This window comes from Egretta garzetta, unplaced genomic scaffold, assembly GCF_000687185.1.
Source record: "Egretta garzetta isolate BGI_Z169 unplaced genomic scaffold, ASM68718v1 scaffold313, whole genome shotgun sequence".
Taxonomy (NCBI): Eukaryota; Metazoa; Chordata; class Aves; order Pelecaniformes; family Ardeidae; genus Egretta; species Egretta garzetta.
This window is the reverse complement of record NW_009259063.1, coordinates 3027133-3048059: the sequence shown is the minus strand read 5'-3', so window position 1 is coordinate 3048059 and position 20927 is coordinate 3027133. Positions and strand designations below refer to the sequence as shown.

At 35.9% G+C, this 20927-nt stretch overlaps 1 protein-coding gene across 1 annotated transcript in view; it reads left to right on the top strand.

Annotated features, from left to right (window-relative positions):
- The window catches only part of TOPAZ1 (testis and ovary specific PAZ domain containing 1), a 39747-nt gene extending 19651 nt beyond the window's left edge, over positions 1-20096 (top strand). The window contains exons 9-20 of the mRNA XM_035890714.1: positions 4418-4481; positions 5580-5731; positions 5939-6031; positions 6315-6430; positions 7863-7929; positions 8956-9130; positions 10652-10752; positions 14809-14974; positions 15830-15994; positions 17114-17317; positions 18423-18606; positions 19883-20096. Coding sequence (XP_035746607.1) covers positions 4418-4481; positions 5580-5731; positions 5939-6031; positions 6315-6430; positions 7863-7929; positions 8956-9130; positions 10652-10752; positions 14809-14974; positions 15830-15994; positions 17114-17317; positions 18423-18606; positions 19883-20096 — 1701 coding nt within the window. The remainder of the gene's footprint in view (positions 1-4417; positions 4482-5579; positions 5732-5938; positions 6032-6314; positions 6431-7862; positions 7930-8955; positions 9131-10651; positions 10753-14808; positions 14975-15829; positions 15995-17113; positions 17318-18422; positions 18607-19882) is intronic.
- Positions 20097-20927: the final 831 nt, after the last annotated feature.

Genomic DNA, 20927 nt, shown 5'->3' with positions numbered 1-20927 from the left:
AAAGAGGTTTATTGAAGAAAGGAACAGATTGTAAGTGTGAACACTTTTTAAATGCAAAATGACATCTCCTTTGTTCGTTTATATATGGAAAGGGAGCAAATTTCAAAGAATGATGGATCAAAACAATATTCAGAAATTCTTCCTATCAAGGTCTTTTAAAGTTCTTTTTTTAAAAAAAATGTAGATTTTTGAACTAGTAGACTTTTCAGAGAATAGACATCAGGATAAGAGCAAGAATTAGGTTCTACGAATATAGAGTAGTAGAATGGGGAGATTCTGAGACATTTCTCAAGCATCAGAGACCTGTAGCCAACCCAGACTGTATTTTTAAAGTCAAAACCCATGTATGGTATATTACTTTCTACAAGTTTTGTGTAACAGGGCGTGTTTGTTTAAAGATGCTGTAATCTCCTTAAATGGAGCAACAATTCTCATAATATTTGCAAGAAAAAATACTTTTCCACTGCTGGGCAAAGTAGAAGTGTTTTCAGACCATTTAACAAAGAAATTATGAGCCTGTAGTACTTCTAAGAACTGTGCAAGGCAAGCTAATTGTTCTGTCATGTAATAAGATTTTGGAATTTGCTCTATGAAACCAAGACAGGTAAGTCAGTTGGAAGCAAACAAAAATATTAAAACAAGTTAACAAAGACAAATGCCTAAACTTGTCTTCATCCGATATTACAAGATTTATTTCTTGTCTGCCATCTTATTGGTATGAGTACAGTTTTATCATTGGTGTTAGTAAGTAAAAATTACAGAATCAAAATATAAAAAATAACTTGCAATGAACCTGTTAAACATAAATTCTAAAAAAAAAAAAGGTAGATCTAAAGGAGCTTATCCATCTCCTTGATATCTGAAATCTGCATCAGAGTTTTTAAAATACATCAGTGTAACTTGCTTTTATTTTTCTTAATGCTTTCTCTTTTCCTTTTTATATCTCAGAAAAGAGATGGGGGTTTTTTTAATGCTTTGTAAGCCCTTTGAAAATTTATATGACAGCTTAAAAATACTAAGATCCTTTGAGAGTAATTTTGTATGGGACATTTTCCCTTTTCCTCAGCTGTAAAATATCTTTGGCAGGCTGTAGTGAATATCTGTAATTTCAGCTAGTTTGTATGAATTATCGTGGTTTGTAGTGCTTCATTATATACAGACACACTAAGGAATTAAATTATTTGCCTAAAACTATTAAAAATCCATTCAATTTGATTTTACTTGTGGTGCAGCACTTCAGCACACTTACCCTTCTGCCCACCAAACCTAGCCTAACTTTCTTGATAGTCTGGACGTATGCTTAGGGTTTTGTTTGTTTGTGTATTTATTTATTTTTTTTAGAACTGTCCATTTAAAAATGATAATAGGCCAAGCACCTCATGGTGGCACCAAAGTACATAAATGGAAAACAGGTAAAGCAGCAACAAAGTCATCTATTCAAATACAGGGGAAATAATTTTCTTTAGGAACTGTTAAGCAGACTGGTAGTCTGCTTGCTTAGTACTGTGTTTTCAGTGATGATTGTTATCAGAATTTCTGAAGAGAAATACCTTTCCCCATAATGGATATTCCTTCCTTTTCATTAAGTAACTGGTTGATGCTTTAAGGCGTAATGTATTAGGATTTAATACTCTTCACAGTTGCGGCTGATCACACAACACAGCAGTGATTTAAGTCATAAAAACATCATATGAAAATCAGCATACTCTTGAGCTCAGCAAGTTCTACAAGTTACCAGGTTTTGTTTTTTTTTTTAAAGATGCCTTTAATTTCAAACAGTGAAATCTCTTCTGTATGAGGCAAAGTAAACAAAACTATTAAGACTGTGCTTCAAATACTCCCCAAAGTATTTAAAAGGGGTACCTTAACAATGTGTATCAGTGTCTGACTGGGGGGACCAGGGAAGGTAAAGATGATGAACCCTGACTCTTCAGTGGTGCCCAGTGAAAGGACAAGAGACAGTAGGAATAAATAGAAATTACGGGAAGTTCAGTTTGTTTTGAGTGACCCTTCAGACTGTAGCATAGATAATAATTGCACAGTTAAATAAGTGGTTTGAAAACATGTCTTTATGCAAACTGTATTTCTCTGTCTGATTTTATTTTAGCTTTGCGCACCTTACTCATTAACTTTTTTGGACTCACATCCACTAAAGAAATGCTTACTTTTTGTGACTTCTTACTCTCTTTTTCCTTGATTCTATGGACCTCTAACTGAAAACAAACAGGATATAAATTAGGAAGATTTCTTTCTTTGTTAATGTTATCTTGCAACCTCAGGGCCTTGGCTGTATGCTCCTGTTGTGTTTATTTTTTTAATCTGGCTTCCTAAAGAAATGAGACTTAAAGTTGCACTGTCCTTTTATTACTGTCTCTAATCACCTTTAAATAATTTTTGAACTTGTTGGTCAGTCTCAGCCACATTTAATATGGAGTGTGTGTCTCAAAGATGCCACAGGGTTCATAAACAGAATCTCTTGTAAAAGGATCCTGGTTTTGATCTCACTGAGCAAAGGTCTGCAGCATGGGGGTTTCCCCCTCATTAAACATCAGAGTGCACAGTGACTGGGACATCCTGATTTCATAAATTCTGATGCTTGTTCTTCTGATTTAAGCACCTCTGTGTTACTGTAGTAGAGCTGTATTTTAACTGGACAGTTGGTTGCTTGTCTAAGATACACAGCCCTTTGTTTACAGTTTTTATTAAATTGTTACGTTAAATGAGTTGTGGAATCAACTGACAGGTGACAGAATAGTGTGATCTGTGCTACCATTTGAAAATGGGAATTGTCTCTTTCATGTACCTTCATTTGAAATCTATTACGCTTAACTCAAAATTTTGAGATTCTCATATTTTTAGATGGTCTGTAGGTTCAGTTACAGCTTTTAAAATTGAAACAACAAAATCAACTGAAGCCTCCTAGAAGCTGTAAATGAATAACACATTTAGTTTCTTTTATGAGTGTAATGTAACATGTCCCATGATTAAATACTTCTACAACTGGATTTTCCAAGCAATTTCACTAATACTTGGAACAGTCAGAGCTCCAGATGCAATCTTGGCTTTTTTTGGGAGTCAGTCCAAAGGAGGAGGAAAACAAATTCCAAAAGAAAGCAAACTAATTTACATACTGTAAGCATGTGCTAAAGTTTGTTCTGGAAATGCCCTCAGCCACCTGGGACTGTAGATTTGGATTGAGTTAACCCATTGCCAGTTGACACTGCATATATATTAATGATGAAAGATTCTACATGATTTTTTGAAAGGTATATCTTAGACTATAGTTCAATAACATTATGACACTTTCAAAATAAAAACAATAAGCTTTAGTTACATTCAACATACTTACATGTACTATTTTTGTGTTCTTTGACTTGATGATCTGAACAGGTTAATGGTTTTTAAAAAAGACATATCTTGGCCACAAGCTAGTATCTTCTGCTTTGATGTTAATTCATGAGCTGTGTAACAAACTCCATGAGTGGATCCTGTCTAATTTTGAAGTTGCATGGAAAAGTAAACCCAACTCAATTCTGCAATAACGTGACTACTAATTTAGGACATTTTCTGTCTCTTGATTTTTCATTATTTCACAAAATAGTATTAAATATGACCCATTTACAGTGTTGCACAGAAAGACTAAATGTTCCAGAAGTGACAAAGGGTGTATCTGAAAGGGCGGGTGGGTTTTTCTTAACTTGGTATTCTAAGATTTAATCCCAGTATTCTTTATGTCTTCATCTGCAGAGATAAAGCAAAATGTGTAAGTATCACAGAGATGACAACTTAAGTTGTTAAGACAAGAATGTTCCAATACCAAATAACATACTGAAATATCTAGGTGGGGACCTTCTTTTTTAATCAAGTGGGTCTGGGGGGAAATGGTTCGTTAAGTCAAGTTAGTTTGAGTTTTTTCTTCTACATCCTTATGAGTGATTCTTCGTGACGATTGGTGTTACCAACTTCATTTCTAGATGATTTTTTGACTTCTTAGTTGGTACATTCATGTAGTTTTTGTTTATCATGTTTTCACTTTCACCTTTTTGTTTCCCTTTCTCTATTTGTTTACAGTCTGCCACATTTATGCTAATTCCAAAGTAACTGTATTTTCAAATTCTTTTTTTTTGTTTGCCATGAGTATATACGCACACATGCATGCAGTCGTGGTCCCAGCAGCTCCTTCCCCAAACATTTCTACATCATCTACATTATTTTTCTATTTGATTTGCTGTCCTTTTGACAGTGCCTTTGCCTACAGACACAATTGCCTTCTTATACCGTTTGTCAGTATGTATAGGTTAAATAGAAGCAATGTAAAGCTCATTTCCTTATAGAACTCATGTTTGTGGGTAGTTCTTTTGTTTGGCTTAAACTGAGGCAACTTTTTACTAAGGATTTTTTTTTTCTCTTTCTCTAGATTTGCATGGAGATACTTAGGACATACATTAGTATCAAAGAATCAGGCCTTCTAAAACGTGCAGGTATGATATAGCAGTAGCTTTTGACGTATCTTTGATACTTAGCTTATTTACAGCAAATTAAATAGGCTGTTAGGAGAGAAATGGGTGCCACTTCAACAGTGAATAAAAAGCTCTGATTTCAAAGGAATACAACCAGTCCATCTTAGAGTTCCCATTGAGGCTAGGTATTTAGATATGCAGTCTCAGAAGGTTGTTATAAATCTTACTTCCACAGAAAATGAACTTAGCCTGAATGGAACTAGACTCGAGAGTAGAACTAAGTAACTGGGGCGGGGGGGAGGTTTAACAGAACCAAAGTTTTAAGGCACTTTTGAACACCCTGGCCAAACATCACAAATCCAAAAACTTTAGAATTAAGCTCTTGAAATGAAGTGCTGTTACAGCACCCAAACAGCTTCAGTTTAGTCCTTTCACATTACCATACATGCAAACAATTATGATTAACACATTTTAGGGACTGTAGTTGATTCAGATCCATCTGAGCTTTTGAGTTCAGTCGAGCTAAATTATACTCTGTAGAGTCATTCCTTTATGTACCTGTCCTGAGCAGTCTTAAGGTTTTGAGTTATTAGGGTGTAGCACAATGTGAACATGGGATCCAGTTGCACCCTGCATCGTAACGTTCCCATGCTGAAACACTGCGCATGGTAATGCAGATAACACTGGGTACCAGTGGGCTACAGCGTGTGTCTATCAAGGCGAGCACTGGAACAGGTTGTAAGACCATCTGCCATGATAACACTCCACTTCCTAGAGCTTCATGTCTGGGAAGGCCTTACTACCTTGATGCGCTTACCAAATCTAACCTGGGTTTGTGCATTTTTTCGTGTGTTACACTGTATCAGCTAAGCTTTCTTGAAACCTACAGGGCTTACGGTGTTCCGCTCAATGACGTGAGATATTTCAGAGTAGTCAGTCTGGGTCTAGTAACACAGTATTCAAACTGGATCTTTTCATCCATCATACTCCATATCCCTGTCCCATAATATCCCAGATAGTTGAGGGTTGTTATACTGCATTTGAAATTTAAGGAAATAGCTTGTTTAAATAGTTAACATCAGTTATCCCAAAGTGAAATTAATTTACTTGCTTTTTCAGTCCAAATATTTGTGAAATATTACAGAGAAGTTACTCCTGGTGTGGATTTTGCTTCTCAAGTGCTGAATGATCTTCTCATTTCTTTGCTCAAGAACTGTTTGTTGCGGGAAGTATTTCAGATACTGAATGTAACCATACGAATCAATACACTGGTAGGTGACCTTGTAATATTCTTAAAATCTTTGATCCATAGTTTCTTAGTTTTTTCAGTACTATGGCATTTGTAGTAATAATTGTTTTACTCTAGTAGTCAAATCAGGGGCGGGGGGGAGAAATTCAAAAGTTCCTCTTATAAAGACTCGTAAGCTTTCTAATTGAATAGAGTTGCAAAACTGATTATGCTTTTTTGTCTAAATTAGCCAGCTGTAGATGCTCTTCTGAAAGTTTTTGAGCATGTGGCTTCTTTGAATATAAGAGACGCTGTGCCTACATTAATCAGTATCTTTTGTAAGGTATGAGTTTGATTGTACTACTGCTGCTAGTTGGAATTTCTGAAATACCTTGCCTGTTTCAAAACTCAAACATATCACTTTAATATTATTTCAGTACTGTTTTTTTAAAGTTATATTGTGACTAGCTGAATTTGTGGTATGGGTTTTCATTTATCCCTGGCTCTTTGAATGAGATTCACTGTGACATGTTTTTCCTGCTGTTGTTTGCCACTTGCCTCTGGAAATATGTAAGCAATCGCAATTTTTGGTGTGCTTACTTTTCTTCCCCTGTTTGATGTTACAGCTCGTTGATGCTGGTATGTTCCTTGAGTTTGAACATTTTGACTGTATCATTAAGTTCCTTCACCAACTGCACGTTTCCAGTCAGGAAATAAATACTGTTTTGAACATAAAATCCAGGTATGTCTTTAAGGAGCTATTTTATAATTTTATCTGTTCCTTCTTCAGGTTCTGTTTTGATAAATTTATGTAAAAACTTTAAAAAGCAATTAGAAAATGCAAATTTAGTGTTCTGGATGAAAATACTATCATATCAATCTACTGCGTTTCAATGATCAAGGATTGTCAAGTCAAAACTTAGATTCTGACCACAGTTGTGATTAGTTTTTTCCATATTGATCATCATAGTACAATCTGTTCCCAGCTGTGCTACAAGTTTATATAACTAATCAAATTAGAAGCATAATGGTTTAATATATCATTTAGGCCTGCATAAGCAAACATAAACACCTTATAGACAACAAGAGGATTAGTTATAATCTGAAGTAGTTTTCTAGTTTCATTTACTGTACAACTGCATGAACACCTGTGCCAACACAACTAGGCAGGAGGGTCATTTTTTAAGTACTACTGGATTATGCTGGGCAAAATGTGAAATCACAGCCCAAATCTGGTCCAAAACTGTTGACATCTCCTCATCACTGGCACAAGATAGTGATCCTTTTTTTTTTCTTTTGTATCATCTGCATCACACATGCACACATAAGTTGAGAAACTAAATTTGCAATTCATAAAGCAACCTTTGATTCTTAGAGGAAGCCAAATATGCAGCATCTACTGTGTGAAAACAAGCCATCACTGTTTCAAGTGAAAGCACTGTAGAAATTATTTGCTGCTTTTCATACTTTGCCATAGAGTACCTTTCAGCCACAGATCTCAGTGTTTTACCAGTGCAACTTACCACATATGTTGGAGGTAATTTTTATCATTTTTCAGATCAGAAATCTGATTCACAAAGGAATTACCCCTTCCAGTTTGCCTCCGTGTGTATGTGTTTTCAGCACAAACTGAGAAACAATCTGTATCTATGAAGACTGAGCAGCTGTGCTACTTCAGCTACGTGTGTTAGCTCATTCATGTGTAGATCATGTATCTCTACATGATAGCATTGTACTGGGTAGATGTATCCATTGTTTCAGTGGCAGCATCAGAACAAAGTATTATCCTCCTAGGTATTTGAAGCTGAATAGAACTTGTAATGAACTTTTTTTTTTAGCTTTATGTCAGAAATACATACAATACAGTTCTGCATTTACTTAATGTATTGCAAGTCTTATTCATACCTTTTCAGTTACATTTCTACTGCGATAAGGGAATATTTTCTGTGAAAATAGCTCTGCTCAGTTATTTGCTTAATACATGTACTGACTTCCCTTGAGCTGATTGTAAATGTCTGTTTTCAGTGTCCAGTTTGCATAGTGTGTATTAAATACGATCAAAAATCACATCAGTTCTTAGTTCATATATGATTTGTTGGTCACTTTCTGCCAGTGCATAATTCAGGTCAATAGGACGTGTTAAAATTAAGTATTAATATTTTTTCTTATGTAAGATTTCAGGAAAGACATTTTGAAAAGAATTGGCTTTTTGACTTCAACTTGGCAGTGGCTGAAATTCAGGTACAGTATGTGCATTCTTCAAGTGTATTGGAATATTTAAACCATCACTTCTTTTCAACCTACCAGAAATAGTAATTTCTATATCATTTAAAATAAGTGGGCCTTATATTAAGCGTGTTGAGGTTATGATAAAATATTTTTATGTAAAGCCATGTTTGGGAAAGATTAACATGCAGGGGAAAGCTGTCTTTGGCTTGTCTGTTATGTCAATAATTTAATTTACATACTTGTAATTTTTATCTTAGTTTTGCATCTAATTCAAAGATCTTGTAATTTTAAGCAATTATTTCCTATGCCTTATATTTGTCGTACTTGTAATTGGTAGTGGTACATCATTCCTCACCCAAAAATTATTTAATATATTATTTAGCAGAGAGAATTCCTCTCTAGTATAAAAAGGCAGAATTGTAAAAGACTGTAATTGGCAACACTAAGCAGGTATTTTAAAGAATAAGAAAATGTTATAAAAAATTATTTTAATGAGACACTTGCATCTTTCATATTCAAGGAACGATTACTTATTATGCACCATTATAATACAGTTTACATATTATCACGCTTACTGCAGAGATCCTGAGACCAAAATTTAAGAAGGGAAGAACCAGGACTGATTTTTTTACTCCTTTAACACTAAAGTCATCAAGTGATCTGGCAAGCAAAAGACTAATTCATATAGAAAATAACCATCAATTTGGCATGCATCATGCAAAAAAAATAGTGAAATACTGGATGAATGCCAGTTCGTAAATAGGATGAATAAGTTATGAGCTTTCCCAACTGGGGTCATGACATAAATGGAAAAAGAATTTTTAATTCCTTGAGGGACAAAAGTGATTAGCAGTCCATGCAAGTTAGGCAACGTGGAACTGTGCCATATTGAACATGGAGGTTCTTGGCAGTAGCATTTCATCTGCATCTTCTTTCTGCATTAAGTCTATCCCAGGTGCATCTCTCGAATTTCAATGTATTTCTGTTTGGTGTTCTGGAAGCAGATTCGCTTATATTTATCCCTTGCCTTTTTCGCAGCATTGCAAGGAAAAAAGTGATTGGACCAAGCTGGGAGCTTTGTATGTTAATGCGAGAACTGGATGTGAACATTTTGATGATCTCCAGAAATTGTCTTTATGTATTGCTGAAATACTAACCAGAGATTCTGAGACAGACAGACCAGGAGTTCCTTTTTGTGATTTTGCTGATGCAGGTAAAATTAAGATGCAAGAAATGCTTTTTGTTCATCCCTACACTTTGTAGAGTTTTTAAAAGAGGTAAAAACCCCAAATTCGTATACTGTTTTTCTGAATATTAGTTAATTTTATATGTTACAATATTCAGAATTTCTTGAGGTGCAAATATAATCAGCTAAAATGCTCAATAGAAGCCATTTTCTAGTATAAGTAAAATCTGCAGTGCTTACACTTAAAGTTCTGAAAGAAGGACATTTGAGCTTTGTGAAATCAAGAAGAGAAACCAAAATTGGTGGTCTTTTAATAAGAATGTCCTATTCTCAGGACAAAGGCAAACATAATTAAGTGCTGTCATGTGAAGTTTCACACTCCTAATAGCAGAAATAAACTTTAGAGCAGTAAATACAGCTATATGTATTTGTATATTTCAAAACACATCTAACAGGGTTACACCATGTATATAATTTGTACTTTTTTATTATTATTATTTTAGTAATTTGGATTTTTAGAGTTCTTTTATTCTCTAAAGAACTAAGAATTTCTGCAAGGGCTGGGTCCACAAAACACCTTTAGTTTTTTAATAGTTCTGGCAGGTTTTCTTACCCTTTCCTCCCTATGCCCCTTCATTTACATATCTGTATCATTCTTCCTAGTAAGTTTGCAGAAAGCTGAAGCTCAGTGAAGTGTCAGTGGGACATTAAAGTGTTTTATAATGGATGACTCGGATCTTTTTCAACGCATATTAACTACTAAAACGTGATGAATATTTATTCCAGATATGTGACATGACCTTTCTGACCACAGACTTTCCTATTATAAAACAGCTATCACAGCTTCCAGTTGTGACACAGAAGATTTTGGTGGGGCTTGGAACTTTGTCTTCCCTGGCAGCGGTGGTCTCCAAACCAATAGGCACCTCCATCAGTAAAAAAATTTTTGAGCACTCACCCCCAGTTTACTTATTTATCAATTATATACATGTACTACTGCACTAATATATTAAGTACATAATGAAACATACACAAAAAAAATTTAAAAGCTGAGATAAAGATTAAATAAACAGTAATTTTAAAAATAAATTTATTTATTTATTTATTACTTTTAATGGTACAAAAAATACTTTCTTCCCACACCTGAATGGATTGTTGTGTTCACACCCCACTTTGGAGAACACTGCTTTAGAATACCTACAGTGCTTCCAAAGTGGTTGGAAAAACTTGTAATTACTCAGTTCTGTAATTGTCAACATTTCTTCATGGTGCCAGAAAATGCAAAGCTTACTTTACAAATATGGATGTTACTAAATTATGCCACTACATGTCCAACCATCTTATGGATGAATTAGACTACTGTGAAATAGTGTCTGAATAAACTATAGTTATTTACCCTTCTTCTGGTGTTAAGAAGTTAGTACTTTTAATGGCAAATATTTCAGAAAGTATATTTAATATTTTCACAATATCTGTGCATGTCATATGTAATTTCTTTAAAATTGCATTTGCATGTAAAATTTAAAAAAATATATTTTTTCTTTCCAGTAATAAAAATTTCACAACATAATGAAGCAGACAGAATTTTCATTGGAAGGACTGGGATAAGTGTAATGTATTCTTATCACAAAGTACTGCAGTGGATAAAGGTATACTGGACTATAGGAACCTGACTGGAAGAAAAAGAATGAGTCATTTATTTTCTAGATGTTAAATTGTTTCTGTAGTTGAATGGAGGATGTCACCTGCCTCTCCACCATCTTAGTACTTCTTAATTGTCCAGCTGGATCAAAGCATTTTATTGTGCCTTTCTGAGCAGTAGTCTTCTGTGGAGCCCGTCATAACTTTGTCTTGCAACCTAGAAACTTGATTGTTCAGGTTCATCTTTTGACTTTTCTGACCTAAGGATGAATCTGGATTAGGGGACAGGTCTCCCCAGGATTTTGGGGCAGGGTGCTGATAGGATTGTTTCCCAGAAATGCCACTTTCTTCCATCTGGCAATACTGCTGTATTCTGAGACCTCCCAACTCAAGCAATATTTACAGAAGTTTGGGTGGGCAGTTTCTTGCACTGATGCTTCTGAACCTGAACTCAAATGGAGTGGATAAGGCCAGGAAGACAGAAGAGAAGCATAGCAAGGCTGCTACTGCACTTGGTGAACTGTTCATTCCCCAGAACGTCACTAGAAGTGCTTTTCTTCCATTGAATCTAGGGTTCTAAGCTCTGTGAATCTTGAAAAGACTCGGACCTCACAAAGCAATACCCTTTACAATCCTTTCTTTGCTGTCAAATACTACAAAGTGCCAGGGTTAAAAGACTAAACCTTTCACTGGATGTTTTACACTCTTTAGGCCTCATGCAGCATTGATCATCAAGTTCACTGCAGCTAGATCTGTTTCAATGTTAAATTCATCTTTTTCTTCCTGGAAGGAAGCAGTGTATAGCAAGCTGGACCTCCTATACAACAACATGACCAGTGGCAACATAAGTAACATAAACCACCAATGATTTTGGAGTGTATTTTGGTCAGTGATCACATTCTGAACTTACTTTTGTGTCAATGGGCCTGATCCTTACAACTAACAATTATGCTGCACTGGGATGTTCCTCATCCCATACAAGATGATTTCCTGCATGTATTCTTATAAACAAAAGCAAACACTCTCCTTGTCCCCCTTTGTCTCTTGGGTTTTTTTTGTGAATTATTGTCAAGGAACCCTTTCTAGTTTGCATCAAAGGATTAAAATGTCTTTTGTACTATTGTCTCTAGGGGATAACCTTCAGGAATTCCGTTATGTAAAACCTGTGCGCTGCTCAGTCCGTTTCCAGGGTCAACCCAAGTCCCAGAAGTTATTTGATAGAGGTGCTTAGTCTAAAGGCAATACACACGTTTTGATGAATCATTAATTTTGCAGCATCAGCTTGTTCAGTTTAGCAGGTCCCTATCAAGCTGCAACACAGTGTGGTACTGTTTAGGAATAAAGGGAAGGAGAGAGGGTCTTTGCATTACCACTTTCATAGTACTACACTGTAACTTTTTGAAGCATTTTTGTTCCACAAAACTCAGCAGTTAGAACAGTTAAGATATTCCTGGCCATAGAAGTAGTCGTCTACATTTTAGGCATTGAGGAGTGGTCAGTGCTCATGTGCCCATCAAAGAGCTTAGTTTGGCTTGCGTTTTGGCTGTCATCTTCAGCAAATTCGTGTTTGTAGGTAAATGCCTTAATACATTTTAGCTGTTTTCCAGATCCATCTTAAGAGAGATCCTGATATTTGCATTGCGAGACCTCTGATACTCCAAGGATGTTCATGTCTTAATTTCAGAGGTGCAAGGTGTCATAAGCATGTGTAGTGTTTCTTTAGTGTAACTGGAGTTACTAGAAGTAGACAGTTCTCACGATACTATGACTTTTTTTATGTCTAAAGCAAAAGATTATTGCTTCTTTGAGAACATTGTGTTAGGTATCGAACCCACTTCTCCACAGTCTGCTCACCAAGATCCTCAAAAAGCCTTGTAGACAACCTGCATTGACCATATGGGAGTGTGAATGAGGCTGTGCTCCAAATGATTTTTATCAGAACTGGCAGATCCCAAATTGATCTCTGCTTCAGGGATGAACTAGAATTGTCATTCCTACCTCTCTCCAGCCAGTTTCACTCCATTATACGTATCAGATAAGTCCCTAATCCTGTGGTTGTGGGCTAGTATCTGCTTGATCCCATGTCTTGTTTCTTCCAAAAAGGGGTACAGAAAATAAGATAGTGATGGATTTGTTCTTCCTGCTGTGCCCAAAGTAATTTTGGCTTTAGGACATGTTCTATGCCATTTTATGAATATGTTGGACTGCCTAAAGCTCTAGATGTGCTTTTCAGATCACTTTCCCTTCATAAACATCCAGCCTCTTTATCACATAGCTTTGATGCTTGGTGGCTCTTGGGGGTAAAATACTTATGCTCCTTGGTCCTGAAGAGAATAAATATTCTTTGTCAGAGCTAAGGAAAGTTCATAAAATGGATGTACTCTGAAAAAACATGCCGATTTGAAACATGTGAATAGGTCTTCCATGGAGACAGCTCTTCAAGCAACACTAGGCTACTTTCTCGATATTTACTTGTAGAGAATCCTGCAACATTAATGCTCCTTTGGCAATTATTTCTTCCACTTCCCATTTCAACTATTTCCTATCTTGAAGGACTTTGCTATGGTTTATTTTTACCGAACTTTTTATTACTTCAGAAGGTTGGTCAGAGGTTCTTGTCCAATTAGGATCTCATTTCACAATTGCATTTTAATGGGGTGCCCTTCCTTTATAGATTGTTCATGCTGCATACTTTCCATCTTTCTATAGAGACACACTTTTTAGCGGCCCGCCCTTTTGCTAGAAGCATGAAATAGATGCAGATGTTCCTTAATTTTGTACTTTGTCTCTGGTTTGCAAAATAGAAGACAAGTTTCTATTTTGCTGTCAAAAGTTTCACCTGAGTCTTTCTGGTATGTATTTTTTCCCTTCAACCACATACATTTACAGTTGAACGAGTTCTTTACACCTTAAATGTTAACTGCAATGATGTAGTTAGTATTCTTTTATGGGTTATGCTGGGATAAAGATTGAAGATACCTGTAGGCCTCCAAAAGTCTCCAATTTTGAGCATATGCCCGTCCACACTATGTATGTGCATATGTATAAAGCATTTTCAAAAAAATAAGCTTCATAATAAGTTTCATTTTCTGTCAACTTCTCTGTTCTCCTAAACCTCCCTTTCCCTCTACCTCCACAACCCTTGTTCTGCCACCACAATGTGTGCACACACATGACCATGATTTTTAATATGCCACCTCCTCATTGATGCACCCACTAAGCAGGAGCTGAAACACATCTAGCTGGAATTTTGTTTGTGTTGCTTGATGGGTGAGGTGCAGTCAGACAGGACAAGTGCTAAATCCTGCCTGTCCTTGCCTTGCTGGGGACATTAATTTGATATCCCACCTTGAGTCAATTATGATCTTTTTTAGATTGGTCAGATCTTTGTATAATCTTTTATATAAACTTCCTTCCATCTTTGATTGAAAAGGCCAACCAAAAAGTTGTTAAAAGGAAGCTTCTGTAGGAAACCAGTCTAAATATCAACCTGGAATATGATTGTAAAGTTGTTGGTTGTTCTGCTGCTGGCCAGATAGGCCCAACTTTTTCCAACTTGTTGTCCTGCTGGGTACAATTATCCATGTTTTCTTTGGCTTATGCTGGAGTAATTATTTCAGTTTAACAATTACGCCTCTGCTGCAAAATGAAAACTCTCTGTATGATCTTTTTAGAATTTCATAGGTTGTGTAGTGCTGAATGGAACCAAAAGAGTAAAAATATGAATATACTAAAGTAAGAAAATACAAATTAATTACAAAGTATATTAAAAATACTGCATAGGAACATTGTATAGTAGAAATAATGGTATGGGGAATAGTGTGCTGGGAACTGTTCAACAGTGGGTTGGTGGGGGTTTTTTGCCTACACAGTCAAAAAACCCATACTATTCATTAGAAATTTGACTACACTTTTTTTTTTTTACCGACTCAGTTTGGATAACTAAACTGATGCCTATAAATCTGTATCACTGAATTAAATCTGCTGTATTTTGTGTAAATACACTCTGTGTTCATTGATCTCATTGCTTTCTCTGACCTTCCCCCTTCTCCCTCTTATGCTAGGGAAGAAAGGTTTTGGATAAATTGCATGAGCTACAGATACATTTTACAGCCTTGAAAGGACTTATAGGTGCAGGGAGGTTAGCATCAAGATGTCAAATTGTTAATAAAGCTGCAGAAATTTTTCTTAAAACTGGAAGTTTGGATGGAGCAACATGGGTATTGAGAGGTAAGCATGTCTTATAAAAAACTGAGTTTTGACTTAAATTGAACAGTCCCCTTCTATGACGACAGATTTCAGATAAAAGTCACAAGCTGGTCTATGTTATTAAATAAAGTTATTAATACTGGGACAACAAGAATAAAATGTGATCCATCTTACTAGTTATTATTCTTTTTGATATACGAAATATTATAACTAATACCAAATTTTTTTCAGAAAAGTTTTCACAGTAGTCTACCGTCAACACCATTCTACTCAAAAGCCTACCATAATAAGGGACGGGTGCAGCTCAGAAAGTGACCTTGCCCCATGTAGATTTCCTTTGAACCAGGTGACCTTCAGTATCAAAAAATTTTCAGGCTTGGGTCAGTGCAGTGTTTCTTCACCCCTCACAGTATCCACATTTAGTAAAATAGCTTTAGAATAGTACCGTATTTCTGCAATTAAATAATGCGTAATTACTGGCTTTTTTGAATTCTACTGAAAAGAGAAGAAACTCAGAAGTATAAACAAGAATAGAAGCTGTCCTATAGAGCAATACTGAGGATCTAAAATTTGCTACTCAATTTTATATATGTACATAGTTATATACGTACTTATATACACATATAAATGCCACTGACAGTCCATTTTGCTACCATGATATTTAATAAAAGGGGTTATTTACAGCATAAAAGTTCAGAGAATCCACCTGAGAAGTACTGGTGATAAGGAATAAATTATTAACAACTAGAACTGCATTTTCTGTGAAATTCTGAAATGTCTTCTGCTACAGTTTACAGTATATCCTTGATGGCCAAAAGTCTCAGCATCCAGAAGTTTTGGTTCATAGAAATAACACTGCACTGTTGTTTGCCACAGAGTCAGAGTGGACCACAAATGCACCATTGTGGCCCTGTGATAAAATGGACATCCTCAATCGACATAATCTGTTATGTACACTAGTGCACAAATACTTGAGGAAGAGTTTATACAGGCAGGCATTTGAAGTTCTGCAGAACTTACCAGGTTTTCAAAATCATTCTGGTAAGTAAACAAAAAGGTACTGTGTTAAGAGCCAAAAATGTAACACATTATTCTGTACTGTTCTTTCTGTTTTCCAGCTAAAATTTGTCTAAGAATTAACATGGTTTGAGGCAAGCCCATTTTTTTTCCGGAGTGTAGTGTCAGTTAAAATATGTATTGTACTCTGCAGCTCTTGCCACACGCGTGCACACACACATGCATATACACACACACATGCAGAGTTTATATACCTGTGCTCTTTTTCCAATTGGCTCAGTTACACAGGGCAACAGGAAAGACCCACTAAATTTTTAAGGATCATACACAGTCTATACAATAAGATAAAATAGGTATACTATTGGGGCAATTAATTTTATCTTGACTTCAGATGAATGCCTTGGTTTTTTCTATAACTGAGCTAGCTAACCTAAGCTGCTTTTATATACCATGTTAAGAACCAAATGCTCTTTTGGGCTCAATTTATCTGACAAATTGAGGATGTGTGCTTCAAGATGAGATGCATATGAGGAAACCTCAGCTGATTTCTTTGTGTAGGTCTTGGTCCTATAGTCAGTGTGTGCTTTTAGGTATGTTAGGAGAGCTTATTTGGAAGACCATCTACTTGGAGAATCCTAAAAGGATCTAGTCCTTTGAGGTCCAAGGTGGATACAAGACTGCTCAGTCCTAACAAGAAGGGGACAGTTGAGAGGAAGTGGACAGTTCAGAGTAAGAGTAGAAGCAGACCTTGAAGCACCAAGGTGATTTTTATTGGTGCAAATTCTAAGTCTGAGATATCAGGTGAAGACTGTATTTATAGGCTTGGGCAAGTGAATATGTTTTTATCTGATCCTATTGGTTTTGGCAGCAAAGTATTACTCAAACCTTAACACTTCTCTTTCACAGCGTGAGTGAACTAACTGTATAAAAAGACTTTTGATTAATAAAGCATTATCATAAGTTATTATGAGTTTTAATTAGTTATTATTAGTATTTATAAGCTTCATAAGTTATAAGTTGTACTTTGTTCTAGTTTGCTGATAGAAGCAAGAGTCCTGATTTAGGTACCGATGGAGAAGCGATTCTTCAATTAGATTTGCATTTGACTTAATTCAGTTGTTAATATTTTGTATTTCATTTCAGATACTATAGATGTTTCTCAGTACAGCTGCCTTTTTAACAAGCTGATAAATGCCTGTTTTGAGAGCAAGAACCTTGGGGTCTCTTCTTCTGCAGTAGACTTTATGCTTTCAAAAAACATAGCTATTGATTTTTTTTTACTTAGAGGATTAATCACAGCTTTGGGAAGAAGTTCTTTGTGGTCTAAAGCTAGGACCTATTACAAAAGTAAGTTGCTCTTAAACAATATCTTTCCCTTATGTTCTTTGGATAACATATGCTCATAACAGCTCAGTATGTTGGGGAGAAAGGGGTAAGAGTATACTTTGTAAGAAGAAAATGGTACTTTCTGGGTTGCTGTCAGGAATTTATTTGTAACCAAAAATGTTTGTTGGAAAATAGTGACAACTGAAAATATGAACCAGTGTATACTACCTGGCATGAAATAAACGTAATTCTGATAAAACTAATTTTTTACGTTCAATTTCAGAATTTTAAAAATGTGACCCCTCAAATGGTTAAAAAGTGAATCATCTTTTTCATCTAGGCAAATTAGACTTCTTATACTTCATTTAGAGCTATGGTGGTAAAATTAGTAATATTTAAGATTTGAGAGGTCTGATAAACTAAGAAGTTTATCCTAACTAGAAGAAAATTCATTTCAACCAAAAGCTAACAATCTGTGATCCGTTTTCAGCTCCCCACTTCTGAGCTAAGGTAATACTGAGTGTGCTACTCCGACAGGGTCCCCCAAGAGCCATCTCTCTTTATTTTCACATTATTTACTGTTCATTACTGTCTCAGAATTGTGGCAGTTAGCAAGCTACTTAAGGAGACCATCCCTCCTGGGATGGATACTTGGCTTTATTAACACTGAAATGATAGTTTTTCCTCACCTCTTTTTTTTTGTTCTGAAATGCTGTATAGGTTGGGTCTCGGGGATCTCTTGGCAGAGGACAGGAGAGCGAAGCAGGGGGGATGTTGTTCAAATGTCCTCTCACTGTAATCATAGTTAATAAAGCTTCTGTCTGACCTGTCCTAAACTGTACTTGGCGTTATTATGCACTTGGAGTCCCAAGATTTCTGACAGAGCTTTTAAATTATTGCTGATAATATTAATTGATTAAAATTTCACAACAGTGAATATTATGAGTGAATACTGTTTGCTGTGTTCTCAAGTTGGGCCATTTCACAGATGAAATAGTAAAATACATTAAGAGTTTGGGGGCAGGGGGAGGAGGGTGTTTGACATTCTTAGCCACGTACTGAAGAAAACAGAGCTATGTTCAGTATTGGTAATCCTAATTCCTTACATTTCTGCATTTACTCTCAGGTGCTTTATCATTGGGTTGCTACCCACCACTGCAGGGAAATGTTTATCACAAACTTTTGACGATTCCGTCTTACCTGTCTGAGGTTGAGATGCTGTTGGCCATTGAAATATTTCTTGTTTCAAATGCCAGTGATATTCAAAATCCAATGGCTACTAGTCAGACTCTTCAAATAATACTGAAAAGGTTTGTTGTCAGATATGTACCGTTTTCATTGTATTTCTCTGTATTGTATTTCCCATTGGCTGGGAAAGAGAATGCTTGGTTTTAAACTTGGTTTTAATCTTTGTTTCTAAACCGGCTATAGAACAGCAAATCTTCGGGGGGGTTTTATTGTTGTTATTTTTACTTGTGTGTAGCAGAAAAGTAATTGTTCCAGAGTGGTATTGGCCTGTGTTCCCTAACTGAATGTGTCTGCTGTAGTAAGTGTGTACTGTATTTTCAAAAACAGGATAGCTTGATATCTTGGTATTCTTGTGTTATGGTTAAGCAGTGGAGTACAAGGGCACGGTCAAAATGTTACTCCTTTCAAAGATACTCTAACATTTCTTGGCTGTTTTTTGGAAAGTGAATGAAGCCATTTTACTTGATTCTCTTTATAGGGGATATCTCAATATTAAATTTGTTAGATTTTTTTCCCCTTTCTGTGAGACTTAATGCCTTCAGATAAAAATGTGTTTTGTTGCTTTTTTCCTTTCATCCATAAACCACCAACCACTGTCACTAGATTATACCTATAATATATTGTTAAAGACCCCATTTTCTCTGAGATTGACTGGCTTGGCATCAAAATGTGAAATTGCATAGAAAAGCTACATTTTTAAGAAGGATCAACAGGGGTGTCTCAAACTTGAGTACTCTGACTTCCTTCCTCTCTACCCTTCCCAAGGAATACGTCTGTTAATTTTGTTCTTTTGATAAATGAGAAGTTTTTTGTCTCTTGTCTTCATGTGTATGCTATTGTACCTCTCCTTGTTTGCTTAAAGAGTAAATTCTCCTCTTGCAAAAACATAGGCATGTCACTTAGGCACATCCTTATTCCAAAAGTGATTACATGCCAAAAATGAGTAATCCTTTTGGATTCAGTCATGTACATGAGTTCTTGCTATATCCAGTTTATAAAATGGCTTCCATTCCCTTAGTGAATTTTCCAGCCCCGAGTCAAAAACATTTCTCTACAAAACGTGCTGTGAATATTGCAGACCTACTTTGCACTGGCATTAAATCCTATTACTTTTCATTACCGTAAAATGCGTTAAAAATATACTTTTTCTAACTTTTTTAATTCTTCAGAATAATCAGCTAAAATTTGTCTAGAAATTAACATAATCTGTTATACGTGAAGCTAACACAGAGTATTATTTTAATGTCTTTGTAATCTTGTTGCCAATATAAAGTGTCAGGCAAGTGACACCGGGCTTGTACGGTACCTGATTTTGTATTTGTGAAAATCGATTTACAGATGTGAAGATCAGACAGTTCAGAATAATGGTGACTATCAAGCGGCAGTGGAGAGACTGATCCTGGCTGCTCGTGTATCTGATCCAAAGCTTTTTCTTAAGCATATGACAATGAATGTTAATATGGAAGAAGTTTACAGCTTGGAGCTTACATCCGCTCTAAAATGGCTTCAGGAGAACATGAAATGGGCTGGGAAGGTCTGGCTGTTTCAGTAGTCATTAAGTAGTAAAGACTTTTCAGTTTTAACAGTTAAAGTAATCATTGTTGAAAATAATACAAATTAATAAAGGCAGTTCCCACTGCATTCAGACTGTGCCTTACTGATTTACAGCAAGGCTTCAAACTCACTTGTCTTTTTAAGTACTTCTATTGATGTTAATGCAGATAGTAGCACAGAAAGAGTAATTTTCTCCCTAACTGTATAGATCATCACACTGACTTGCATAGGCATTTTGTAATGGCATCATTAGATAATGAGGAAGCCGCAGCCTCAGAACCTACATTCTCCTTTTTTATGGATAATCTAGCACTAACTGTTAACTCTTCTCCCAGCAGGTGATAGTATACATACAAGTGCATTGATTTGAGTGTATCTACTGTTCTTGAGTGAGACGTTTCCCACATTGCTTCGCAGTCTGTGGAAGTAATATGTGTTTCCTTTTGTCTTCCTCACAGTATCTTGTGAGGATATTGTCCCATCTGTGTGTCCCTTAGATCTTAATTCCCTTACTCCAAAAACCCAGTCAAAAGCACTGAGAATAAAGTAACTTCAGAATCACTTGAGACATGCCTGACATCGGGTACCTTCCTTCACACAACTGAGAGTCTACACAAGTTGCTCACAGCTGAAGATTTAGTTGTGTCTTGATGATAACTTGTATATGGCTTCACGTTTGTATATATGCATACTTCCACTGAAAAGGAAAACTTGCTTTCTCCCTTGATTGTGCTTTTAGAGGAAAGTGGTTTTGTCCATTTTTTAGTTTCTGCCAACTGCATGTTGAGATGGAGGCTTCTAGCAAACTGTTTCTGGCATTCCGGGTTTT